Source organism: Cupressus sempervirens, chromosome 2 (genome assembly GCF_028749045.1).
Source record: "Cupressus sempervirens isolate cs-2001-9-10 chromosome 2, ASM2874904v1, whole genome shotgun sequence".
NCBI lineage: Eukaryota > Viridiplantae > Streptophyta > Pinopsida > Cupressales > Cupressaceae > Cupressus > Cupressus sempervirens.
This window is the reverse complement of record NC_143119.1, coordinates 458397975-458422709: the sequence shown is the minus strand read 5'-3', so window position 1 is coordinate 458422709 and position 24735 is coordinate 458397975. Positions and strand designations below refer to the sequence as shown.

Below are 24735 nucleotides of genomic sequence, written 5' to 3'. Positions count from 1 at the left end.
ACCCGTCGGCTACACAATATTTACCTATGACAGACAAAAGCATGAGAAAGAAAAATAAATATTTAATGAATGCAATCGACAACATGAGCAAGGGAATCATGTATGCATTATCATTACATTTAAGACAAATGCTATGAGGTTAAAGATGCATGCTTTTTATAATCAACATAAGCATGCATTAGGTAGATTCAAGTAAAGGATTCATGATATGACGGTATCACAAACAAATATTGCCTCATTTTCTTTTCACCATGACAGGAAGCAGGTAAATTCATGGCTGAAAGGGATTGTAGTGGAGCTATTTAAGATGCTTATTGAGAGTTAAAGATACTTGTGAAAAATGAAATAAAAAATGTAATGGGATCGGCTACAGGTGTGCATCACAAAACTTTACATATAAGATCAAGCACTTTGTGGTTTTAGTGGAAAGAGCAACTAAAGGTCTTCAAGCTTGAAGTTAAATTTTTGAGGAAGTTATGTAGTTTTCTGTCCAAATTTGGTGGTGCTGGCCGGGCATTTGCAAAATCTGTTGCTTTTGCAGAGAGGAAATGGAGGATTGAAAAATCTTACCAAATGCCAGAGGCAACTAATGATATTAGAGCAGTGGTTGGAGAGCCATTCTTTGGTCCATTATATAACCTCTTTCTTACTTATGCTGGAGTATTTAGGCTAAAGTTTAGTCGCAAGTCATTTGTGAATGTTTCAGAGCCAATGGTATGAAAACATATTTTGAAGGATAATTCAAAATCTTATTCCAAGGGTATTATGGCAGAAAATTTAGAATTTGTTATGGGCAAGTGTTAAATCCCATTTGATGGGGAGTTATGGTGTGATCGAAGAAGAGCTATTATGCTAGCCTTGCACCAAAAGTATGTTGAGGCAAGTCTAGAGCTTTTTGGACGAGCAATAGACAAGCTTTGCAAGAAACTTGATGCTCTAATGATGGAGAAGATGTGGAAATGGAGTCTTTATTTTCTTGATTCATGTTAGATGTTATTGGCAAAAATGTCTGTGAGAAAGAGTTGCCCAAGGCTGCAAGATAAGCCGGGCATGATCCTTGCCAATGCAAGATGGTAAGGGATAGACTGAGATTTATGGGCTGTTCTAGAGTCGTCGTTTTATAATAAATATATAGGAGATATTTAAGAGAAATGACAAGCCATGATAGGAAAATGGTAGAAAATCAAAGAATCCTTTTAAGGGTGTATTCGTTCATTCAATCTATAAACTTCAGTGTAATGACACTTTACAATGAAGATACCAGGCAGAAGACTAGGGTTTTGGAATCCTCATTTACTCAGATGCAAGTTAAAAAATAAATAAAATCGCCGAGCAAAGTGGTGATTTCTTCCATTAAATGAATGGGCTTCATGCCCTTAAACAAATTGAATCCGCATTTCGGGTTCAGGAGCTTTCAATTGCAATCAAATGTTCTTTTTGAATTCCATAGCATATTGCTCTTGGTCAGTTTTAATAATTTTCTATGCTCATATCATGTGCCATAAGAAATGTATTATGTTATTATCAATACTAACTAATGTTAATGTTTTTAACAAAAAAATGGGAAAACATTAATATTAGTTAGTATTAATCAAAGTAATGATTTAAAGAATACCCTTTAGAGTATTAATTGTAGGTTGTTAATATTCAGTCCATACTCCTTGTAGACCACTTTCTTCATCGATGTTCTCATGATTCCTAGAACTTCCTTGTCTTGTTCCTCCATTTCCAACATATTAATACCCTTTTCCTTTGGGTAGTTGGTGTCTTTATTGTCACTTGATCCACACTGTTTGCACAATAACTGTACAACGACTTTTTTATTTTGGTAGTCACTTACAAATGTCCCCATTCACTACATTGTCAATACTATACGATAGGATGTCCTTTGGAGTCGTACGATATTTGATTTTGTTCTTGAGTTTCATAACCATTGGGTAATACATTTTGTGGCTTCAATCAAGTGAAGTATCCCTGTGTAAAGATTATATGCATACTTATAGTTTGTTAGCCGACTGGATGGTTTCGGCGGTATTTTGTGTTCCGTAGCCGACGGTCCGGTGGTGTACCTGTAGCTGACGGTCCGGCGATGTTTCTGTAGCCGACGGTCCGGCGGTGTTTCTATAGCCGACGGTCCGGCGATGTTTCTATATTCTGTAGCCGACGGTCCAGCGGTGTTTCGGTATTCCGTAGCCGACGGACTCCTTCGGGAAGGTTCGGCAGTAGTATTTATATCCCGTCTGGGATCATTGTAATTGATCATTCACTTACTATTGCGAATATTATGCTACTGTTCTGTTGTTACTTTCTGTACGCATTCATTTACTTTACCTGTATGGTAAACATTTGGCGCCGTTGCCTTATGAATCTGGAAGGTGGGAGGAATGAAGATTAATGCCAAATCAGCTTAACAAGGATCGAAATAAGGCGAAGGGAAAAGATGGAATCTGTATTGCGCAAGAGAATTTAATTCTAGCACAGCAAGCCGAACGTCGACGAAGATTTCAGAGGATTGTCGACGGAAACCGAAGTGCGGAGGAATTGTTGGAGGAGACTCGGCAGCGGGTGGAATTGGTGGAAGAAGCACGGGAGGAGTTCTTGAATTTGTGTTCGCCGAGGGAAGAAAATTCAGACGGGAGAGCATCAACTCGCACGGCTCGCAGTGCCGGCGAAGCACGAGCGTGGAGTGACCTCTTCGTCCAGGATAGACTTCCGCGGGAACCAATTTCGGAGGATCCTTCGTCTTCACCAAGGTTTGCAGCTGTCGACACCTCCGGTGTGGGAGACCAGTCTGTCGGTGTGAGAGTTCAGACTGACGGTTTGGGAGTGCCAACTGCCGGTGTGGGAGTGCCGACTGCCGGTGTGGGAGTGCCGACCTCCAGAATTATGGCGGGACCCAAAGAAAAATTACCAAAATTTGAAGGCGATGGTACAGCCGACCCCCTCCGACATTGTAAGACATGTGAGACGATCTGGCGAGCAAATGGAATCACAGATGCCGACGAATGGGCCAGGCAATTTCCGGCAACCCTACGGGGTGTCGCGATTGATTGGTTTTCGGATATGGATCTGCAGAAGCTGGATACATGGGATAACATTAAAAAGGAGTTTTTGGCGGAATTTAAACTCTTACGGGATGATAATGAAATCGTAGCGGAAATTTTCAATACCAAGCAAGGGAAGCACGAAACTGTCCGTGTCTACGCCAGGAGATTGAAAGACTTAATAAACAAAATGGAAAGCAAGCCAGCGGATGGGTTGCAGAAAAGGTGGTTTGTGGACGGCCTCCGCTCGAAGTTGCGGAGGAAAATGAAAATTGTGCCACCGTCATCATATGTGGATGCATATAACAGAGCACTGGACCTTGAAAGTGCGCAAAAGACAAAGAAGAAGAAAACCAGCTCCTCTGACTCTGATGATGATGAATCCACTCAGGATGATAGCAGCGACGATGAAGGTAGTAACAAAAAGGTTCGTGCCTTACAAAAGGATATGGTTCGAATGATGAAAGAGTTTAAAAATATGTAGAAGGAGCCAAAAAGTAGTGAACTGTGGTGCACGGAATGTAAGACCGATGGTCATACTAAGGGATCATGTCCGAAGAACCAATTCTGTGACATCTGTCAGATCATGGGCCATTCGACAAAGGACTGTCCCTTTAACATGAAAACAAGAGGATCTTCACAGGTGCTTCTCACACAGGAGGCTTCCCCGTCAGGAGGTAACAGAAACACCAACGCAGGCGCTACATCTGGAGGATACAGAAATAATCGCCGTGGACAGAAATGGTGTGTTCCGTGCATTTTTGTATAGGTTTCGAAGTGCTAATTTGGTCTTGGCGGTGAGGGGCGCTGCCCCTCGACCCCGCCGGGGGCGTTGCCCCCTGGACCCCCAGTCGTGGCGGATATCAGTCGTGGGAGTCTGACCAGTTGAGAAGAGTAGAAGTTGCTGCAGGCATGGACTTTCTGTGTACCAGAGGCAGTGGGAGCAGGTGTGGGCTGTGAGGCTGTCTTGGTGGATGCGTAGAGAGCTCGGGAGGAGCTGATCATCCGGTTGGAGGCAATGCAGCGACACTTGGCTTAGGGTACCGAGGAATTGAAAACAGAGAAAGCAGCACAGGTGGCTATCAAGGTCAACTTGAGGAGATAGTGTTGTGTTAGCAGAGGCTATAGGCACGGGACAAAGTCGTCAGGAGACGACTTTTCTTTTTGGGGGGGATGGTGTTAGCCGACTGGATGGTTTCGGCGGTATTTTGTGTTCCGTAGCCGACGGTCCGGTGGTGTTCCTGTAGCCGACGGTCCGGCGATGTTTTTGTAGCCGACGGTCCGGCGATGTTTTTGTAGCCGACGGTCCGGCGGTGTTTTTGTAGCCGACGGTCCGGTGGTGTTTCGGTATTCCGTAGCCGACGGTCCAGCGGTAAATAGTTTGTAGCGGATAGTATAATTGTGGCCGACGGACTCCTTCGGGAAGGTTCGGCAGTAGTATTTATATCTCGTCTGGGATCATTGTAATTGATCATTCACTTACTATTGCGAATATTATGCTACTGTTCTGCTGTTACTTTCTGTATGCGTTCATTTACTTTACCTGTACGGTAAACATAGTTTTTACTTATATTGTTACTCCTTTATTGAATGACTCCTCACCTAGCAAATCTCACAAAACATCATTTTAGGACAATTACCTTTTGTGTGCCCCTTAATTTCACTCCCAGTACACCATTTTTCATTACTTTCTTTATTGGTTCCTTTTTGGGCCTTCAATTCTTCATCATTCTCATCATGTCATCTTGTAGGTCCTGGACTATTGTCAATTTATCATCACTACTGTCCTCAATGCAATCATCATCATTCATCTTCCTCTTCCCTTGGGAGGATGTCTTGTTTTCACTCTTGATGTCCATTGCCCGATTGTAGGCATCGACGTATGAGGATGGTGGCGCCATTTTCATCTTTTTGCACAACGAGGAATGAACACCTCAATGAAGCACCTCTTCTTTGAGGAATCAATTGGCTGATTTTCCAACTTGGTTAGCTATTTGTTGAGCTGAGGATTGTAAGCTCACACTTTCTCATTCTTCCTTTGTTAGGTACTAAATTTTTTTGATTACAATCTCATTGTTGTCTTGTAGTGATTTAAACTCCTCCTTAAAGGCCTTCTTGAGTGTGCCCCAAGAGGCTACGGATGAAGCACCCACTTCTGTAAACCAGTCGATGGTTGTACCCCATAGTGTTATTGGACACACTCTCAGCCAATAGTCCTTGTTAACATAACCGGTTACTACCTAGATAGTCTTACATGTCTTCCAGTGTATTGTAGAATCTTCTTACCCATTCCCTATGAATTTCTATAGTTTCTGTCGATCCACATTTGGACTTGTTGGAGGAGTTACCATTTTTTTCACTTACTTGCTCCCTTGTGTATCGAACTGGGGTGGATTGTTCTAACTGTTACATTTTAGTGTTTTCTATACACTCCTTTGCACGTGTCCTTTGGATGTCCACCTCCAACATCCTGAACACCTCGTGTACTTTCAAGATCTAACACGTATTTGTATGCCCTCCCTTCAAGAGTCTTCATTTTGGATTGTCTAATTATGGGTTCTCTAGAGACTGATAGATTTCCAATGTCATGAAATATATTTGTTAGTCCAAGATTTCTTTCTTCGCACTCATCATTCGATGTTGATTGAATGGAAGGGCTTCGTCTTGGGAATCCTTTGAGTGGATTTTCTTCAAATGTTTCTCGTTATCTTCTCCTTCGTTCTCTTTGTTCCACAATCCTTAAAGATTGTAATGACTTAGTCTTGACCACCATTTTGCGCCTTCTTGCCTTTGTCAGGATTTGAGGGCTTGAATCACACAATGTTGACTAGATTTCTTTTAAGGTAATGGTGCGAAATATTTATTACTAGGTAAATTATATAGCTGGAATAATAACATAGATGACACTGCTTACTTGATATAGGAGTAAAATATATCTTTATTTGCTCATGAATTCATTAAAGAGAAGAAGACTAGAGTTGGTTGGCCAAGGATTATAATTCATTTGAATATACACGACTATCTTCCTTGGCTCTACACAACATATTTAAAGGACCCAATGGTTGCTGTGAGGAACACAATTGTCAACTAACACTTACAACTACCCAAGAATTACAACCAACGGACAATTAATACATTGACAATAATTAATGCATAGATGGATGACCTATTGTAACATCCGGTTTTCCCAGGTCTAAATTAACATCTAACATACTCAACGAATATAGTTACTACTTCGTTTCATAGGAAGATAGTTATATCATTCATGTTCATGTGAATAAGATTTATTGTTAAAAAGCAGTTAGACAAAATTTCTTAACTAAAAGCTTGAAATACCATCAAATGAATTTACTACAGAAATTGAAAACCACATACCTTGGAAAATTGAGATCGAAATCAAACTAAAGATGCTTCTGCAACCACTCGGGTTAGTCCACAATTACACTATAACAATTTCGCATGACGACTATCATCTACAAACCGCTATCTTAAAATGAAATGATAATTTTAATTAAATACCACTATATTTTAAATTAGGGCATCACTTACCACTGTATCAATTAGGGCATCATTTACCATCGGTTTATTTAGGGCTTTTGATTCCGCTATATCACTTAAGGCTTCCGCTACCATAGATTCAATTAGGGCATCCGCTAGGGCTTTCGATACCATTGATTCAAATAGGGCTTCCAATACCACAGATTCATTTAGAGCTTCCAACACCACTGTATCATTTACGGTTCCAGTTATCTCTCAATCAATTAGGGTTTCAGATTCCTTTCCTTCCAATTACTTAACTATGACAGTAACTCAAAATTAGAAAATATACTTGTATTCGTTATTCATATAAATGAAAAGCAATCCATGAATCTCTCTTATATCTAGGTGTAAAATAACAATAACAATGAAATAACTCAATTTAATCTTACCTCCTCATAAATAAAAGTGATATTACCTGTTTCCGTTAAACAATTGATTGCATAGCTTATCTCTGTCTAACTCACAACTGACATCTTGGGGAGAGGTGAAACATTGCCAGGGGCTTAACCACCCAACCTCAGACCAAAACTTGTCCCCACACGATCTCTAACGAGAAAGGCCCTCCCTGCCTGGAATAGACAGGGGTCATCTTGCCATCCACTGGGCTTCCTCGTAATAAACTCACCGTACAACTTGGCAGCTGGAGATCATAATAACAGGAATATGCATGAGCTGATACTGATTCTTATTGATGATTCCTTTCTCACACCTCATCACCCATCTTCTTGGCTACACAGTTGGGTGAGTCCCAGGTATTTGGAATTCTCAGAGCAGACGGCTCTATCAATTATTCAAGAAGATTACATACAACCATCATTTCACATTCTATGTTTACATAAATTATGTTCTTTAAAGATTTCAAAAATCAAATGCTTAATTACTTAATTTAATCATAACTGAATTGTCTTCCGTGTTCTTGTAGATTATCTCCACCTCTTCACCATTTCATTGCTTCTCTGTCGGCGAATTCCTCGGTGTTAATAGTATTCTAAATTTGTTCGGAGAACTGTAATAGGATTTGCAATGATGTTGATTTACTTAAACAATCAGGTTTTACTACTTTTTGAATTTATCAGAAAATCAACAACTAGTATATTAATATTGTTCTCAACTATTCTTGCCTAGCTGGTTAAGGATGATTATCCAATCAGAAAAGAAAGGAGTTCATATTTGATTCATTCTTTGATCCATCACTATTTACAGACTGAAAATAGATATTTTACTCAGTGAAAAACAAATCAAGAGTTATAATACTTTACCGAATATTGGAAATTGTTTACACAACCCTACATAACATGACATTAACCAAAAAAAAAACTAGTGCACTCATATGAAACAGACATGGGACAATAAAAATGAACTATCATTACATTAATTGAAGAGCACCAATGCATACACTTGAAGAAGGCAGCAATTCATCATTCTAAAACACACACATACAACAGATAATACTTATACTTCAGCGTTGGTAATGCCACTCCTTTCATAAATGCCACCCGAGGAAAAGAACAGTCACAGACAGCTCAGTGCAAAGTTTGCAAGGTAGTGCAAGCACAGGAAAGGACAATTGAGCTCAGCTGATCCAAAGAAGGAAATACAAATAATATGCAACATTAAGGAAGCCAATCATCAGCAATCTAATTGAATTCATAGCACACATTACACAATCAATAAGGTGCAGATTCAGTATATGAATGGTATTAAGTAACGATTCCTCATAAATATGCATCGCTCCTTGAACTAAATTTATGAATTACAAAAATCTAAAGAGAAATAGATAACTAAAGGACATGGTTACGAATATTAAAAATACTACTGTGACAATTTTTTTAATAAATAGACTCCACAAATATTCCTCAACGCATAAATAGAATAACTAGAATTTGGTTACCACAAATAGTAAAATTTATTTATTGGAAAAACAGAACAAGGGCCGAGATTTGATGAAATCTAGACATTGCAAACACTCAATTGTAGATTCAAATCGAAAACTTTCAGAAGAGGAAAATAATGGAAAGAAATGAGGCATAGAAGAAAACTGTCATCGGTAAATATTGTGTAGCCGACAGGGTGTGTGTCAAGATGTATCCCGTCGGTATAGGCTCCGTCGGGAAGGTTCTTATTGTAGCCGATAGGCCCTTCAGTAATTGTCATGTAGCCGACGGACCTCTTCGGGAAGGTTCCTCGGGATGTATATATACCCCCTCCAGGTAATCATTGTAATCATCAGAAGCCTAATATAATGACTTTGGCATATGCGAATAATACAAGGAATTCTGCTGTTCCTATCTATTGTTTGTATGCATTGATCTCTTTACCCGTACGGTAAACATTTGGCGCCGTTGCCCCATGAACCTGGAAGGAGGGAGGAATTAAGATTAATGCCAAATCAGCTTAACAAGGATTGAAATAAGGTAAAGGGAAAAGATGGAATATGTACTGTGCAAGAAAATTTAATCTTGGCATAAGCCGAACGCAAAAGGAGGTTTCAGAAGATTTCCGACGGACGCAGAAGTGCGGAGGAATTGTTGGCAGAAACTCGATAGCGGGTGGAGTTGGTGGAAGAAGCAAAGGAGGAGTTTTTGAACTTGTATTTGCCGAGGGAAGAGAATCTAGACAGAAGAGAATTAACTCACACGGCTTGGAGTGCCAAGGGAGCAAGAGTGTGGAGTGAACTCTTTGTTCGCGATACACTTCCAGAACAGACAGATTCGCTTAACGGAGACCCTTCACCAAAAAGCACAGGTATCGGAGTACAAAGCGTTGGTGTCGAGATACAAAGCGTTGGTGAGGGAGTACAACCGTTGGTATCGGGATACAAAGCATTGGTGTCGAGATACAAAGAATTGGTGCCGGAGTGCAAACCGTTGGTATCGAGATACAAAGCGTTGGTGTCGGAATATAGAACATCAGTATTCCTACACATCCTATAGTAATGGTAGGACCAAAAGAAAAATTGCCAAAATTTGATGCTGATGGAGCAGTCAATACGATCCGACATTGTAAAATATGCAAAACGATTTGGAGGGCGAATGGCATAATAGATACAAACGAATGGGTCCGGCAGTTTCTGACCACCCTACGGGGTGTTGCAATTGATTGGTTCACTAATGCAGATCCCCAGAAATTAACCACTTGGGACAACAGAAAACAAGGAAAAAATGAAACAGTCTGAGTCTACGCCAGGAAGTTGAAGGACTTGATCAATAAAATGGAGAATAAGCCGGCTAATGGGTTGCAGGAAAGATGGTTGATTGAAGGCCTATACTCGAAGTTGCGAAAGAAGATGAAGATCGTGCCGCCATCGTCATACACTGAAGTGTACAATCGGGCAATGAACCTGGAAAGTAAGCAGAAGACGAAGAAAAAGAAGAGTAGTTCGTCTGATTCAGAAGATGACGCATCTTCAGAAGAGGAAAGTAGTGATGAAGAAAAGGATAGCAAGAAGGTCCACGCCCTCCAAAAGGATATGATTCGGATGATGAAAGAATTCAAGAACATGCAGAAGGAGACCAAGGGAAATGAGCTATGGTGCATCGAGTGCAAGAAAGAAGGCCATATGAAGGGATCGTGTCCGAAGGATCAATTTTGCGAGATTTGCTAGATCATGGGACATTCCACAAAGGAATGCCCTTTCAATATGAAAACACGAGGTCCTTAGCAAGTGTTCCTGACATAAGAGGCTTCCGCGTCAGGAGGGAGCGAGAACACCAGTACCGAGGGTGTTACGTCAGGAGGATACAGAAATAATCGGCAAGGTCAAAACAACAACGGCAACAACAATGATGGCAGCAGGAGTCGAATCCAGTACGATGCAAACAACCGGCCCATAGTTCAATGCCACGCATGTAATTTGTGGGGCCACTTTACCCGTGACTGTACAATGACAAACACACCAAAATTATTATGTAGGTGGTGCGGAACTGGCAATCATGAAGATGCCAAGTGCTTAAAGTTGAGAGTAAATTTGATCACCATTGGAATAGACGAAGAGGAGGTTCTAGCCATCACACGAAAGCAAGCGAAAATGTACCCCGACTCGACGAAAGAAAAGAAGAGACTGGAGGAAGCATGGGCAGAGATTCAGAAGGCAACACAGGCAGAGAAAGCACACCTGAAGGACACTACTGGTACCTCCGCACGGAACTGGGCAGAACAAAACATCGTACGACAAATATTACAAATCGAGGTACCCATCAAAATAAATGATCTGTAGCTCACTATGCCTCAACTCTGTACGACACTCACGAACATAGCTCCAACTACTAAGTTACCAGCAGAGGAAGGGAGAAAGAAGGTGGCACAAGTGTAGAAGATTCGATGCTGTTAGCCCTCTCATCCGGACGCCATCCGGTAGTCGTCGAAATGGGAATTCTCGGGACTGTGTTGACAGACATGATTGTGGACGGAGGATTTGGTGTCAATGTTTTACCAAAGGACACCAAGCGAAGATTGGGACAGCCAACGTTGTGGCCACCTACGTTCCAATTATTAATGGCGGACTAGCATGAGATTAAACTGTTGGGAGTCGTCATGGCACTATCGGTGACGACTGGAACACAACTGTTCTTGCTCGATTTTGTCGTCATCTCGCTGAAGAGGAGAGGATATGACGCCATCCTAGGTCGAGGATGGCTTGTTCAAGCAAGGGTTCAGCATGACTGGAATAAGAATACCCTATCAATGGAGCACGGAGGCAGAAGATTCATAATTGACCTGCACACACAAATGGTAGGTGAGGAGGCAGCGTCGTCGGATTCCAAAGGCGAAGGTGGAGGGGATGATGAGGGGAAGAAGAGAATGGAACCCGATGAAGAGGGAGTATTGAGACTGGAAGGAGGGTCGGATGAGGACGACCTAGACTCATTGAACGGCCTTTTCCATTGGCAAATGGAGGATTATGAGCTCTTTCGGAGCTGTAATATGTTAAGGGTCGCCGAAGGTGAGAAAAAAGAAGGAAATGAATGTTCGAAGGAGTACAGAGAAGCGGAAGAAGGAAGGAACTATTGTCTTTTAAATGCATGATTAGTTAAGTTTTAGATTACAGTAAAGAAACTGTTGTTTTACTGCATTTTTTATATTAGTTGTGTATTATTTCACGTGTCTGTAGGCACCATCATTCTATCATCTTGATGTAGCAGCATTTCTGAGTTTGTATTGTAATGATTACCACAAATAAAAGCGTTGCATGCTACACTATGGATAATTTAATTTTGGTATTAAGTTAGACTCTTGTTTCTGTAAGATATATGAGATGTCATAGACACACACTTTTTGTCTTCTAAATGCATGCATAGTAAGTTTAAGATTACATTAGAGGAACTATTGTTTTATAGTATTTTTCATATTATTTGTGTATTATTTAAACTGTCTGTAGGCACCATCTTTTATTCATCAATTACTTTGAGAATGATTCATGCAAGGTTTTCTGATTATTAAAATGTTACATTCAAGTGTTTTACTATATCTTATGCTTTTGTGTATCTTAGTTCCTTCATTCTTTGACATCTCATTTAGTGAGAAATCTATAATTTTAATTGCTACTTATTACTAGAAATGATATTGGCATTGTTTTAGGTTGAATTTGGTTAATTGCTTGAAATTGATTTATTGTTTTTGTAGGCACTTGATGATCGCACTATTGGGCATAATCCTGAGCGTTTGAGTTTATTGAAGGGAGGCGTTGTTTATAGTAATGCTGTCACGTATGTCACTTCAAACATGGCCTTTATAATGAAATATCTACCTTCTTTTGCTTTTCGTATTGGCGAAACATTTGAACTTATAATCTTTAATGGGACATAGGCTTAGCCTATGGTAGCCTAAGCACCCAAAACAAATTTACTAGTTTATTGTCTTCATTTATTAGTGTATATTGTCTTCGTTACTTGGTGTTACCTTATCAATTATATTGATGTATGGTATTTTTCTATTTAACACAACCACAAGCTTGAAAATTAGAATAAAATATATTTGTCCATTTTGTGGTACCCCTACAATTTTTTTCTTATTAGTCTATTTTGTGCAAATCTTGTTTGTGTTCTTGTCGATCTCACATAGAAAGATGTTGTGCATTGTAGTTATTTCTTCATTTTCTTAATATGCCCTAGGTGAAATCAATCATTCTACAAAGGCATTGGTTGTCTTTTATCTCCGGCAGTCTCGGTTATTAGTAAATAAATGTTGAAATGGTTAAATTGTCTAAGTACACACTTTGCCAGGATGGAAAAAGTGATAAAATATGAGAAGTGTTTAAGATCTCAAAGTGCATATATTTGGGTTTCCAGCTATAGGGAAGTGACTCTAGGCTTACCCTTTGAGGGTAAGCTCTAGAAATAGTGAAATTTGACTAGGGAAAGCTTCAAGTGGTTAGACTCTTAAAGTCATGTGCTTTTACTGTTGAAAACAAAAGTAAGTGGCAATATCTTTCCAAATGTGTGTGCTTGGGTTTGGATTAATACAATTGATCCGTTTTAACTTTTATTTAGTCCTTTCTAGTTTTTATAAGTTTATATATTATTGAATCTTCAAAAGAAGAATGACAATTAAAGAGTCGAATTGTCATCTGCTGATTTGATCTTATTCAGTTGCATGCATAAGGGAGATTTAGATGGTCTTATTTGGGATTAGTACAATTGATCTATTTGAAGTTTGAACTTTTATTTATTCCTTTCTGGAAGTTTAAATATCACTGAATTGTAAAGCATATGAGTGACAATTAAAACACAAATTATATTTGCTAATGTGATCTTATTGAGTTGAATGCATATGGTAGCTTTAGATAAAATGATTGATATTTGTGTTGTCCAATGTGCATTCATTTGCAATTTTTTTTCCTGGTTTGCAGAACAGTTTCACCAACGTATGTTAATGAAACACTTTGCTCTGGTTGGTTGTCCAATATATTGATGCAATATCGTCCAAAGTAAGCTTTTGATGTTCTCTCTTCTATTCTTCTTCTATATCATTGCAATATCTGGAGTTATGAAGGTCTAAATTTTTCTAGTTCTAGTGTATTTCTATATTTCAAATGCCCCTTCCTAATCTTTTATAATATACAAAATCTATGTTATCCAGTACTGCAGTTTAGCCCACATACATGTCTTGATACAGTCCTGATACTGGTGCAGTACGGGTGGTCCGAGGGTATGCCTAGGGTACTGCCTGGGCACTTGGGTTCCCTGTGCATCCTTGGGGCAGTACCCTCGGTGTACCCAGGGCATACTCAATACTAATGTCTGACAAGGAAAATTCAGTGGGAGTAAAATTTAATTTACGTATTTGGATCTGAGGCACAGAGCTATCTTTTTCATCATGTTAAGATGTCGGTGGTAGTTTAGTTTAAATGTTTACACTTTTTGGAATAGGTGAAAGCCTTCCCTTTGTTACAGGTTGAAAGTATGTTTTATCCAAGGTGAGTTACCTTTGAAATAACAAGTTATCTGCATTGATAAATGTCACAGTTTCTTTCATAGTAAATTCCATGTTATGTCAGAATGCCCCCTATCAAACAAGAAGGACAAGTGACTGTTGAAACAACGTCTTCTTTATTTCCATGAATTTTTCTATATCTTTTGATTTAAGGATAGATGAAAGGGGAATTTGCGGCTGAATTAGCCAGCATCATGTAGATTCTGAAACTGGTACCTTACATGTGCCATTGGGATAAAATTGTATTGTTTTGCATTGTATATTGCAATGTTAAATAAGAAAGTCCTGTTCGAGAAATCTAACTACCTAATATATGTGAGCATATATTGAGCAGCTAGTAGATTATTTATTTGTTAGTGCTATTCTTTAGTATTTATTTATTTACTTGATTCTTTTAATCAAGTGCTGTTCTTGCCAGATTTATTTATCAGTCAAGTATACATACAATGAAGGTTCACACTGTGGAAAGCAGAGATGGCAAAATGGATGAGTTTATTGTTGATTAAAACTTTTTTCCTTTGGTTGTCCTTGTCAGAGGAGAATCCCCTATGCTGTAGTTTTATTTCCGTGATTGACTGCATAACTTGATTATTGTCTGATTTGATCACAACATTTTTAGTACCCCAAAGAAAGCTTCTTGGACTTGAAGCACCAGATTGATTACTCACAATGAGTAAACTTCTACTGGGAAAATATTATTTGTCACCACTTGTGAGAGTAGGGGCAGCAAGTAGACCCATACTGAAACTATATATATTATATTCTTTAAATGAGAAGACTGATTGACATGCATTTAATTTTTTTGCAAGTCATATTCTATCTAAATAATCTATTTATTTCCAAATATGAGTGTTGCTATTGTAACACACACGCACACACTTTCTGTCCTAAAGCTGCAATTAATATAATATTGAGGAGTGCTGGTCCAAAACTTGCTTGAAGGACTGTTTACTTATAAATATAAAGTAGCTGGATATAACTGGAAGCTGGGAAACATATTTTATACTCTTTAAGTATTATGATGATTCTTTCTGTTTTAGAGTATTTGCTTCAATATTATTGTAGGCCTTTTTATAAAGTGGAGCTGTATTATGGTAAATGTCCCCTTAATGCATCAGATTTGACCTCCTTTGCCTGGTCATTCTTGTTAACCTTCAAGCAGCTGACCTTGCAACTCCCATACCATACATTTGTTTCTGTTTAAAAAGACCCCTCACAATGCTGTATCTGCTGGGAACTTGTTTCCACACCTAACTCCTTTCAAAAGTTTGACCTTCCTCCTTCCTCACTAGACCAGCTGGTATGGTGGCCATTCATTTCTAGCAATCGCGAGTGTTGTTGGCCAGCACAGGATATTATGATACCTCAACCTGATTTTTCCACATCTTAATATCAAAGGTAGAGCACCTAGCTTTCTCAGGTCAGTAATAAATTAGTTCACCTAAAATGGGAATATCTTTAAGGTGGCAGTGGCTGATAAGAATGAACAATCATGATTGTGTAATGGCCCCACTTTAGCAGTTGTCCAGTTGTGTGACCGTTAGCCTATTTCTGCATGGTCCCGTAGGCTAACGAAGTGGTCAGTGGGATCCTGAGATGTTTTGGCCTAGTCATTTCTAGTTTGGGCCAGAATGGAGTTGATTTACATGGTGTTGGGAAAACTTACTATTTTTAGTAAGTCAGCAAGGGATGGGCGATGTCAGAATTAGTGATTGGGTTTGATGTTCGTCGATGAGAGCTTTCCGATGAGCTACCATACATGGTATTCTGAGTTCGAATCTTATGTGATTTTAATGCCAAAGTTAATTCACTTTATTATAAAGTGATAATTAAATAAAAGACTTATCAATTAAGTCACTTTATTATAAAGTTGTTTTAAAAAGGTATTTTCCCATTTATCCCACATTGCTTATGCAAATGAAGTTGACTCCTTGGGGGGGTTTTATATTCTCTTGGCTGGAATGAGTTGGGGCATGCTTGGATCATATTATTATTATGGTATTGGATTTTTGTGAAATCTAATTGTTGAGCTTGGAGGATGAAATCTCTCTTTGCTAGCATTCTCTTCTTTGTTGAAAGACACAGTTAGGAGAATTATCGAGTGTTTTCATTCAGAAAATACAATGGGATTTATTGGTGAATTTACATATGATTTAAGAGCTCTGGAGTTCAGGTTATGCAGCTCGTGAATAGTGATTTTGCTACAGTGCGCGTGAATAGTGTTTTCGCTACAGTGCCCATGAATAGTGATTTTGCTATAGTGTGCATGAATAGTGTTTTGCTATAGTGCGCGTGAATAGTGTTTTGGCTACACTGCCCGCAAATAACAATTTTGCTATAGTGCGGGTGAATAGTGCTGCTATAGTGCATGAACAGTGTTGCATTGAGTTTTCTTGCCCACTCTTCCCGGTTAAAGGTTGGGACGCTGTCATTTCATCTGCAGATCACTATTTCCAAGTTCCTTCCATCATATTGTTCATTTTAGGCATTGTAATTGTTAAGTACCAGTCTGAATATTTGCTTCAGCCTATAAGGCAATTGTATGTAAACATTTCTATTGCAAAATCAATATTTTATCAGCAAATACAAAAGTTCTAGACTTTGCATATTTATTGTTGTGTGTTGCTAAGTGTTTGACAAAATGTCATGTGGAAAATAACACTCTAATTGATAATACTTAGTAGTTTGCATATAGTATTGTTTCTATAAAGATTGGCAGAGTAGTAGACAGAGAACGAGTTCGTATGGATTGTGTATTGATGATGCAGTCAAGCGCGGTTGAGGATATGTTCTACAGTATGTCTTGATGAAATGGACAAGTGTGCGTGCAGAATGTCAAAGACATGTGAAAGTTCTTTGTGATATAGAGAAGACAGTGTGCAGACAGAGTACCTGAGAAGTGGTCTCTGGTGTTTTGATAGTATCTTCTAACATGGATAGAATCGTAATGAGCGAAGTTAGACAGTGATAGTAGATAGCCTGATGATGATGTCCGTGAGTGCGTGAGGTTAGAGGTCGCACGTGTGAAAAGTTGGAATTACTCTGAGGCGACAGTGTTTTGTAATTGTTGTTAGCCGACTGGATGGTTCCGGCGGTATTTTGCATTTTGTAGCCGACGGTCCGGCGATGCTTCTGTAGCCGACGGTCCGGCGGTGTTTCCGTAGCCGACGGTCCGGCGGTGTTTCTGTAACCGACGGTCCGGCGGTAAATAGTTTGTAACGGATAGAATAATTGTGGCCGACGGACTCCTTCGGGAAGGTTCGGCAGTAGTATTTATATCCTGTCTGGGATCATTGTAAAGGATCATTCACTTACTATTGCGAATATTATGCTACTGTTCTGCTGTTACTTTCTGTATGCGTTCATTTACTTTACCTGTACGGTAAACAATTGTGAAAAGATGTAATGAATTGTAATATCTTAATAAGGTCTGTAATGACCCCTGATGGGATCTTTTTAAAACTATATGCCTTTATACTTAGATTTGGGTAGTAAGAGAATTTTGTTCTATTTTATCCGGCACAATATCTCAAAATTTGCAATTTGGCAGTCTTGGTATAAAAAGTGGCAGTCTTTGAACCAGTTACTAGTCTTGTATATATAAATGCACTGTCTGAATGATACTAGCTCTAGGAATCTTATATCTTGTATTCTTTCAATTCTATGATAGAGCAACGTCTATTAAATGTGCAATAGTTGTGTCTTGTCAGTTTAATATTTCTGCAGTTTCAAATGATGTAATAATGATTATAGATCCCACCGATTCTTTTAGAAGAGTATAGTGATGTTGTGGGTATTTTCCTGAACAAAGCCATAACAATTAAACATTCAATAATAATCAGAGATAATTTTCCTTTGTTGCCTGCTTGCAAAATATGAAGTTTATTGTCTTTGTATTGAGAAACCAATCCAAGTCGTCTATATATGCCTGCTGTAGCATTAACTTTACTGGAGTCTACTTGCTGATATGATCTGTGAAAGGTGGAATACATTCTTCACCGCCTTATAGTCTCTTTGTATGTAACGATCTCTATATCTGTAGGTTATCATACTGATGGAGTGCTGGTTACTGTTGACTGGGCAGAGTTGGTGGTGATCCTTCTCCTTCCTCTATAATATATCTATTCTCCATTATTTGTCCTATATTCTTGGTCAGCTATATTTCTCCAATGGATGCCATTGTATTTTTATGTGGTTCCATGTTTAGTTCTTTCCCAGATGTACGGTAAACTCATATAAATTACTTTACGTCTTCTATATCATATGCATGTGTTCTGATTAAAGGATGATGTTGACCGTTTATTCTTCTTTGTATCTTTGTCTGAGAACCTCTTGACTATGTAATAACCTCCTCAATTTATTATGGCACCCTTGATTTATATACCTGCAGACTTGCCGCTTCAGCCTCTCCAATCTGTATTTGATTGCCGAATAAGTATTCATTGTATATATCCTTCCATCTGGTTCCATGTCTTATTTTCTATCCTGACTTTGGCTGATGTACGAGCTGCAATTATTGGCTATGTATTCAGTGCTGACTGGTCCTTATCATAACTATGGCAGTAGCACGTATAGTCTATGTCTCATTCTTAGACTTGAGTTTTGATTGTTCAGTCTCACTGGCATTCTCAATATGTAAACTCTTATGAATATGTGTGACTGAAATCCGAGAATGTACCTGAAATCCTTAAGATATGACAAGTATAAAAATGCCTGATTTAATATGAATGCTTGGATTAATGTGAGGAGGATTTTCTGTAAAAATCTGTACCAGTCCTAAATCCAAGTATTTGATAGAGAGTTTCGTTCCCAAATTTGAATCTTTATGTACTCAGTAATACTACTCCAGTGGCTCCTTCTTGCCAATATATTCCTTCATCTTCCAATAGTATTATTTGTTTGTTGCTTGCTGGAGAACACCGCATGAATAAAATAAGATACATATATGTCTGCATATTCCTTCCAATGTGCATGATACGTTTATCTCTTATGGGTGGAATAGAATATAAGGAATGCCAGATTTGTTTCTGATGTTCGTTGTAGATTTTTCTGAGTAACTTCCTCCGTTTTTCCTTCCCAACTGATGTCAAACTTAGAGTTTTATGATTATGATCGCTTTCCACTATTCTCATCAACTATCCTCTCCCATTAATGACGGCACTGGAATGTATATTTGAGCCTTTGACTTTATTCGATTTAAATGGTTTGTAGTAGTCAACTTCCATTCATTGTTGTTTTAACATGTCCCTAATTAATGATTCTCAATTGGGATCTTGTCTATATCTGTCCAGTTACTCTGATTTGGCAGGTGACCTTCCATTATCTTCTTCCTATCGCCCCGAGTTCCTGTCCTTCCTCCTCTTATATATGGTTAACTTACCTATTTTATATTTCTAACTTCAACCATCGTGCCTTTTGCTAGGAAAATTTCTATTTTAATATTTATATGTTCTTTTATATTTAAATTATATTATTTTATTTAATCTTCTTCTTATTATTATTATCATCATGATAATAATATTTTTTGTCAGTGATTATCTAATATCATATTGTGCTGTTTATATAATATTATATTAAACCATATTATAATTTATATATTTATTTTATTATTATTTTACTATTTTATTTATATACATATATATATTGCTAAATTCTATAGAAGGAAAATAGGGGACATGACAAGGTCCTATTATATAATTAATTGGGAAAGGCTCAAGGCCGACTCAAAAAATTATTTTGAGGACATGGTATAAAGGAAGGTTATTTTTCGTGTAATGAAATGTGAAATATGTGTAAGTGTGAATTGTGAAAGTTATATGCGAAATTGGTAAATACGAGGAAGTGATCAAAGGGATCAGTGTGATGCAGAGTTGAAGGTCTAGTTTTGAGATCTAAAAGGTATTTGGTGCGGTATTGGCACAATAAGAGGACAAAGAAAGAGTTAGAGTTGCGGAGATCAGTTTCATTTCTATTATTTTGAAAGGAATAATACAGGGGCCTGTTGGACTGTGAGTTTAGTGGTCTTGTCCTTGAAGCTGTTTGGATAGAATGTTCATCTGCCTTCTACAACTCCTAATAGGGTTGGAATCTCCTCACAGGGATTCAAAGTCTCCTAAGAAGGACTGATATGTACTAATTGTAATTCTTTGGCTGCTAACAAAGTCCATCCTCTTACAAGGAACTTATATATTAGTACATCATTTTGTAGGTACCATACCCACTGGGGTTTTTCTCTCTGATTAAGGGTTTCCCTAGTTAACATATCTGGTGTTAATGTGTATGTGTATCTTCTTATGGTTGCTGATTATATTGATTACATGTTTAAGGTTTAATAAGGTTGATAAAAGTTATATTGATCTGATAATTGATTCACGCTCCCACCCTCTCAGTTATCCTAGTGGACTTTACTTTCAAAGAATTTGTATAAAAGCATCAGGTCCTTGAAGGAAAAACTTAACAACTTAAGGAGATCAATGGCCGGTCATTTCAAAAAAGAAAATCTAAAGTTTGATGGAGTTTACTATGATAGTTGGAAAGAGAAGATGAAGACACATTTGCTATGCATGGGTCCAAGATATTGGCTGATGACGAAGAATGGAAAGAAAATTGTGGAAGAAAACAAACTTGAAGAATGTAGTGAAGCTGAAAGAGATCTATTTATGTGTAACATGCTTGCTAGAGAAGCACTTTTATCAGCTCTTCCTGAAAATGAATACAGTCACGTAAAGGCCTTTGATTTATCTCACTAAATTTGGAAAGCTTTGGAATCTACTTTTGAAGGTGATAAGTATGCTAAGAGAATCAGATTACAAAATTGGATATGTTTATTTCAAAGAGGTAAAAATGATGGAAGATGAATCTGTAAGATGTTATATTGGTAGAAAATCATAAATTGTTGCAGGAATCAAGTCTTGTAATGGATCTAAAGATGAAGATAAGATCATATGGAAGATTTTGAAAACCTTGACACCACCATTCAAGCAAACAGTGTAGATGATTGAACAAGTGATACCTTGTATTGTGAAATTCACCAAAGAGAGTCTTCTTGTAATTTTGGAAGCAATAGAAGTGAGCTTGAAATAGGTTGGAGATTTTCCTAGAGTGGAAATTGCTTTTAGTGCATTGAGTGTTCGCCCTTCCTTGTCAAGAAGTGCAAGCACCAGTGGAGATAATGCGAGTTGCAGAAAATCTAGATCTGAGGAAGACAAAAGGATTGAAGAAGGAATTGCCTTGCTTGTAAGGAGAGAACCAAACGATAAGATGTAATGACCCTTACTAATGGATTACTAAAAAACCTCTAAAACTGAACTGTGTAATTACGTCAAACACTGGGCATACTACTGCTGGAGATCAATGTGAACTTAAGATATGGTTGTGTAACAACAAGCTGATGTAAAAGATACCAAACATGTACTGAACTAAAACAATATATCAAACAGTTGGCAAGCAATTAGGAACAAGCTGAACAATCTCAAAGTTTGCAAAACCAAGTACTGGAATTTAATTGTTTATCTGCTTCGAACCACTCATTACATTAGATATTACCTTCAACCAATACATGAAATATGTAAGTTCGAATTGCCTCAGCAAGAAAGATACAAGCTAGATTTGGCACTGTTAAAATCTTTCCTACAACATTTAATTCAAACTGAAAACTATCCTCTTTAAATCCAATTGATTAGTGATGACAAAACTTGGGAATGCTGTAGCCAAAGATGATAGTGAATGTCCAAACTGAAGTTCAAACTGCTTGTGAAGAATGCTAGAGTTGATAGCCAAATGTCCCTTCCAACTGAGCGATGCAGTCCTGTAACTGGCAGTGCCAGACCTGCTAAAAAGTGCTGCCACCAAACTGGGCCGTACAGACCAGAGACCAAACCTTCCAGAACACACTTTTTCCCTGCTATAAAACTGACGAAAATGCCCAGAAATGCTGACGCCTAGCCACTGGGATCTCTGCGATTCCTTAAAGAATTTTTATGATTTTTTTGAAACTGCCGAAATGGTTGGACATACAGTCGTAGGTGTAGTACGACAGATCTGGTACTATTGCAAAAAAAACCTGCCAACTCCTTCAAAAATTATCACAACTGATCTGCTAAGTATTCTTGGACAACATTGAACCCTTTCTTGCAAAATAGGATTCCTCTCCTTGCCAAATGATATGAAACTATGAACTCCAGGCTGAGAATGAATAACTAGAAAACCCTCCAAATTAATCCAACTTGAAATGGCTGAATGCCACTTCCAAAGTGCAATAATTCGAGTGATATTTCACACCCTCACAATTGCTACCAATAGGAAGTTTTTATTTCCTATGACAAGAGGTAATCTGTAGAACTCAAAGCTCCACAACATGAAACAACAACAACAATATCCAATCTGCCTGCTGAGAATGAAGCCCAGGATGCGTATTTATTCTTTTTTCTCCACTTTCTCCAGAAACTTCTAGAATATTATTTTATTTATTAAGTGACTTTATAAAATATTTTATAATTCAAGTCACTTTATTAAACTAATTAAATATAAAATTACCTTTTAATATTTATTTATTTGATAACTTTATAAATAATTAACTTAATACCACTTACATATTTAATTAAAATAATTAATTGGTCATCCTCATAAAATATTCATTATTTTGGACAACTTAATTAATTAAATTAATTAAATGAAATTACCTCCAAAATGGGGACATTACATAAGAAAATATTTAAATGTTGGACTTGTGATGAATTTGGTCATTATGCTTCTAAGGTCCGAAAATAGTGAAAAAGGTACAAAAAGAATTTCAAGTCTAGAAGGCCTAGAGAATGTTTATATGCAAATGAAGATGATGAGTCTAATGAGAGAGTTCAAATTGAAAGCGATGATGAGTTAGGATTTGTAGTTATAAAAGAAGAGAAAGCCCTAGTGTCGCAGGTTGAGAAGAAAGCTGATTGGATCATAGACAGTGGTTGTTCACATCATATGACTAGTGACATTAATAAATTTGTTAAGTTTAATAGTCATGATGGAGGAATTGTCAGAGTTGGTAACAATGCGGCTTGTCATATCAAAGAAATAGGATGTATTACTCTTGATGGGAAAGCTAACATAGATGATGTTTACTTTTTTATGGATTAAAGCATAACCTATTGAGTGTTGGACAGTCGGTTGATAAGGGATATCAGTTACAATTCATAGAAAAGACATGCATTGTTAAGGACAAAGATGGTAAGTTGATTGGTACTGGTACAAGATCTAGAGGTATTGTTTAAGTAGTTTAAGAATAGAGTTGAGAATGATTGGTATAGAAAAGTCTGAAGCATTTGAGAAGTTTAAGTAGTTTAGGAATAGAGATGAAAATGAGTCTGGATTGAAGATTAAATGTTTAAGATCTGAGAGAGGTGGAGAATTTACCTCGAATGAGTTTAACACCTTTTGTGAAGTGAATGGCATTAAGAGGCAACCATCAGCTTTGAAGACTCCTAAGCATAATGGAATTGTTGAGAGAAGAAATAGGTTTGTAGCAAAAGCAACAAGAGCTATGATGTTTGAGAATGATGTATCAAGTATATTTTGGAGAGAAGCAGTGAATACAACAGTATATACAATGAACAAAGTATAGATCAGAAAAGATAAGAACAAGACACCCTATGAATTATGGTTTTGACATGCACCATTAGTGAAATATTTGAGAATTTTTAGAAGTAAATGTTATATCAAAAGAGATGATGACATTGGTAAGTTTGATGCAAGAAGCGATGAAGGTATGTTTCTTGGTTATTCGTTAAAATGCAAAGCTCATAGATGTTTTAATTAGAGAACTAAAACTATTGTTGATAGCACAAATGTGAAAGTGGATAAGAAATTTGAAGTTATAGAGGGAATGTTTGATTATAATTTTGATGATGAAGAAGCTAATCCTAAGCCTATTAAGAAAATGTTGAAACTTTGTTTGAGACTAACAATGATTTGTAGAATGATATTCAAATTGAGGAACAGAGAGAAGAATCAAGATTTGAATCTAGAAAAGAAGTAAGAATTGAGTCAGTGACACCTACACAAAACAATAATTTGGCAAAGAATCACCCTGCTAATGAGATTATTGGAAGCAAAAGCAGAGGAGTTAAGACAAGAAACAAAGTTTATGGCGGATTATGTTTCCTTTCTCGAGTTGAACCAAAGAGTGCAGATGAAGCATGCAAGGACGATCATTGGATTCAAGCAATGAAGGAAGAGTTATTTTAGATTGTGAAGAATGAGGCATGGGAATTGGTTCCTAGACCTCACTATAAGAATTTTATAGGAACTAAGTGGGTTTTCAAAAATAAGATGAATGAACAAGGTGAGGTTGTGAGAAACAAAGCAAGATTGGTATGTAAAGGATATTTATAGTAGGAAGGTATAGACTATGGAGAGACTTTTGCACTTGTTGCCAGATTTGAAGCAGTAAGGCGGTTTTTGGCTTATGCAACAAGTAAGAAAGTCAAAGTGTATCAGATGGATGTGAAGTCAACATTTCTGATTGGAGAACTTGAAGAAGTCTATGTCGAGAAACTTGAAGGATTTCCTTTGCCAGAAGGAGACATGGTATGCAAGTTGAAGAAAGCATTGTATGGACTAAAGCAAGCACATAGAACCTGGTATGCGAGGTTAGACAAGTATTCGCAAATTGTGAAAGGTATTGTAGATAGTAATTTATATTTGAAAGAAATTGAGAATGACTTGTTGATTA

At 37.7% G+C, this 24735-nt stretch overlaps 1 protein-coding gene across 5 annotated transcripts in view; it reads left to right on the top strand.

The window, feature by feature from the left end:
• The window catches only part of LOC149573029 (uncharacterized), a 390937-nt gene that overhangs the window by 119812 nt on the left and 246390 nt on the right, over nucleotides 1–24735 (top strand). For all 5 annotated transcript variants that reach the window (XR_016360008.1, XM_089814177.1, XM_089814175.1 and 2 more), the window contains 2 exons: nucleotides 12207–12289; nucleotides 13432–13509. Coding sequence is in view for 4 of the 5 variants with exons in the window: in XM_089814177.1 (XP_089670303.1) it covers nucleotides 12207–12289; nucleotides 13432–13509 (161 nt within the window). In the remaining variant the exon portion in view is untranslated. The remainder of the gene's footprint in view (nucleotides 1–12206; nucleotides 12290–13431; nucleotides 13510–24735) is intronic.